Consider the following 2,500-nt stretch of genomic DNA (forward strand, 5'->3'; position numbering starts at 1 on the left):
AGAATCAAGAAGGAGACAAGAATGAATGTGAGAATCGAGAGAGAAACAAGAATGAATGTTACAATCAAGAAAGGAATGAGAATGAATGTGAGAATCAAGAGAGAAACAAGAATGACTGTGAGTATCAAGAGAGAGAGGGAGAGAGAGAGAGAGAGAGAGAGAGAGAGAGAGAGAGAGAGAGAGAGAGAGAGAGAGAGAGAGAGAGAGAGAGAGAGAGAGATTTAACCTGACATTTCAAAACGTTTAAATATAAGAATCAAGAGAGAATGAATTTAGCCTGACACTGCAAAACATGTAAATTTAAGAATCATTTCATAATATGAAGTAAATTTTGGGCATTCCCACTGCAGTGCATGGTACTATTTTGGTTAAAGTTACTATATAAGAGATAAAAAACAAGGAGAACAAAACATAGGCCTACTCTCCCCTGCCATGCTGTTGTGAAAGACTATTATGAAAGGTATGTGGTCTTTAATTTTAATAAAGTTGAATTATCAAATAAACTATATTTCAAATTAATTTGACGAAAATTCAAAATGACAGATAACGATAATTAGCCTTCAACTTCTTTACTCTTACTGTTGAAATATTTCATGAAACCAATGACCTTTAAAAATGTTGAACATTACACATAATTAGTCCATATACTTATTTACTACCATTGAGTTTTCATTTCATGAAGCAAATGATGACCTTTTAAAATGCTGAACATCTCATTGACATTTTAGACAAGAACCACAGCTGTGCTATAGTCAATTCTTTCGAGTGAGGCAGATCTACACCAACTCGCAGGGGTGCCTTTTAAGCTCGGAAACGTTTCCTGATCGCTGATTGGTTGGACAAGATAATTCTAACCAATCAGATAGCAGGAAACTTTTCCGAGCTAAAAGGGCACCGCTGCGAGTCGGTGCAAATGCGCCTCATTAAAAAAATTGAGTAGAGGTGGCTTTAAATGTAACGATAAAAGAAATAAAAATGTAGCTATATAAAAAATAAGATTTTAATATATCTAACCCATTATTGGTTTATGGTCCGGAGTGAAGCTTTCCGGGCCAGATATAGTTGATTTTATTCCAGTATTCATAAGCGCTGGAACCCTTCTGGCACAACCTTCCAGAACCGTGGCGTAAGTATCCCAATTAAGCTCGTAGAGTTTAAAGGGAGATTGGTTGTCCAGCTGAAAAGCAAAATATTATTTCTCTATAGTCAATTCTTTTTAGTGAGGAAGATTTGCACAGACTCGCAGGGGTGCCCTTTAAGCTCGGAAAAGTTTCCTGATCGCTGATTGGTTGGACGAGATAATTCTAACCAATCAGCGATCAGGAAACTTTTCCGAGCTAAAAGGATACCGCTATGAGTCGGTGCAAATCTGCCTCACTAAAATGAATTGACTGTAGTGTATGCAACCCGTCAAAAATGACGGCTAAATATCTAAATAGACATACACAAACAAAGATTCAATCATTCCCAACCTCTCCCCCTTTACTAACTACAACATGGCAGTTTCGGCAATTTATAGGAGATTGTGGTTTCCGAGTGTACCTGTCGGGGTAGCCCCCATCTCACCAGGGCATGACTATTCCTTCTCCACCTACTCGAGGGACAGGGAGAGACCAAGTAGTCATACGTTTGGCATCGCGCTGAACGTGACAGGATATATATATATATATATATATATATATATATACATTTACATATATATGTATATATATATATATGTATATATATATATATATATATATATATATATATATATATATATATATATATATAAACCCAGACACTTGTTATTCATTATAAAGGTGAGATTAGTATTTTGTTATGAAATTACTATTAAAGTTTTTGAGCTTCATCATTTGGTAAAGAATGGACTTAAAGTTAAATAAGAAATAAATCCACAAAAATGACTTGGAAATGGCATGTCTGTGACTAACTTCTATCTGATAAAAGTTTCCTTAGCCTATTATTATTATTATTATCATTATTATTATTATTATTATTATTATTATTATTATTATTAGCTAAGCTACAACCCTAGCTGGAAAAGCAGGATGCTATAAGCCCAAGGGCTCCAACCGGGAAAAATATGGCAGTTAGGAAAGGAAACAAGGCTATGAATAAACTACAAGAGAAGTAATGAACAATTAATAAAAAATATTTTAAGAACAGCAACAATATTAAAATAGATCTTTCATATACAGTATAAACTAGAAGGGCGGAAGCTTATTTCTGGACATTTTGCTTGACCTTGACCTTGACCTTTGACATTAACATGTATCATTTGAAGTGGATTTTCTTACACTCTAATATGAGCCAAGTTTGAAGTCTCTGTGACAACTATGTCCAAACTTGTGGCTGATTACGTGCATTGGACATTTTGCTTGACCTTGACCTTGACCTTCCAAAATTAATTTCCAACGTTTTGCAGTTAATCGCTGCAAGTTTCATTATTATACGATTAAAATCATGGAGAGGAAGCTGTTCACAAACAAACACAAAT

At 34.7% G+C, this 2,500-nt stretch overlaps 1 protein-coding gene across 1 annotated transcript in view; it reads right to left on the reverse strand.

Moving 5' to 3' along the window:
- LOC137639425 (sarcosine dehydrogenase, mitochondrial-like) overlaps positions 1-2,500 on the reverse strand; it is a 21,540-nt gene that overhangs the window by 10,071 nt on the left and 8,969 nt on the right. Inside the window, 1 exon segment of the mRNA XM_068371699.1 lies at positions 1,015-1,177. Within this exon segment, the coding sequence (XP_068227800.1) occupies positions 1,015-1,177 (163 nt within the window).

The sequence above is a fragment of the Palaemon carinicauda genome, chromosome 4 (assembly GCF_036898095.1).
Source record: "Palaemon carinicauda isolate YSFRI2023 chromosome 4, ASM3689809v2, whole genome shotgun sequence".
NCBI lineage: Eukaryota > Metazoa > Arthropoda > Malacostraca > Decapoda > Palaemonidae > Palaemon > Palaemon carinicauda.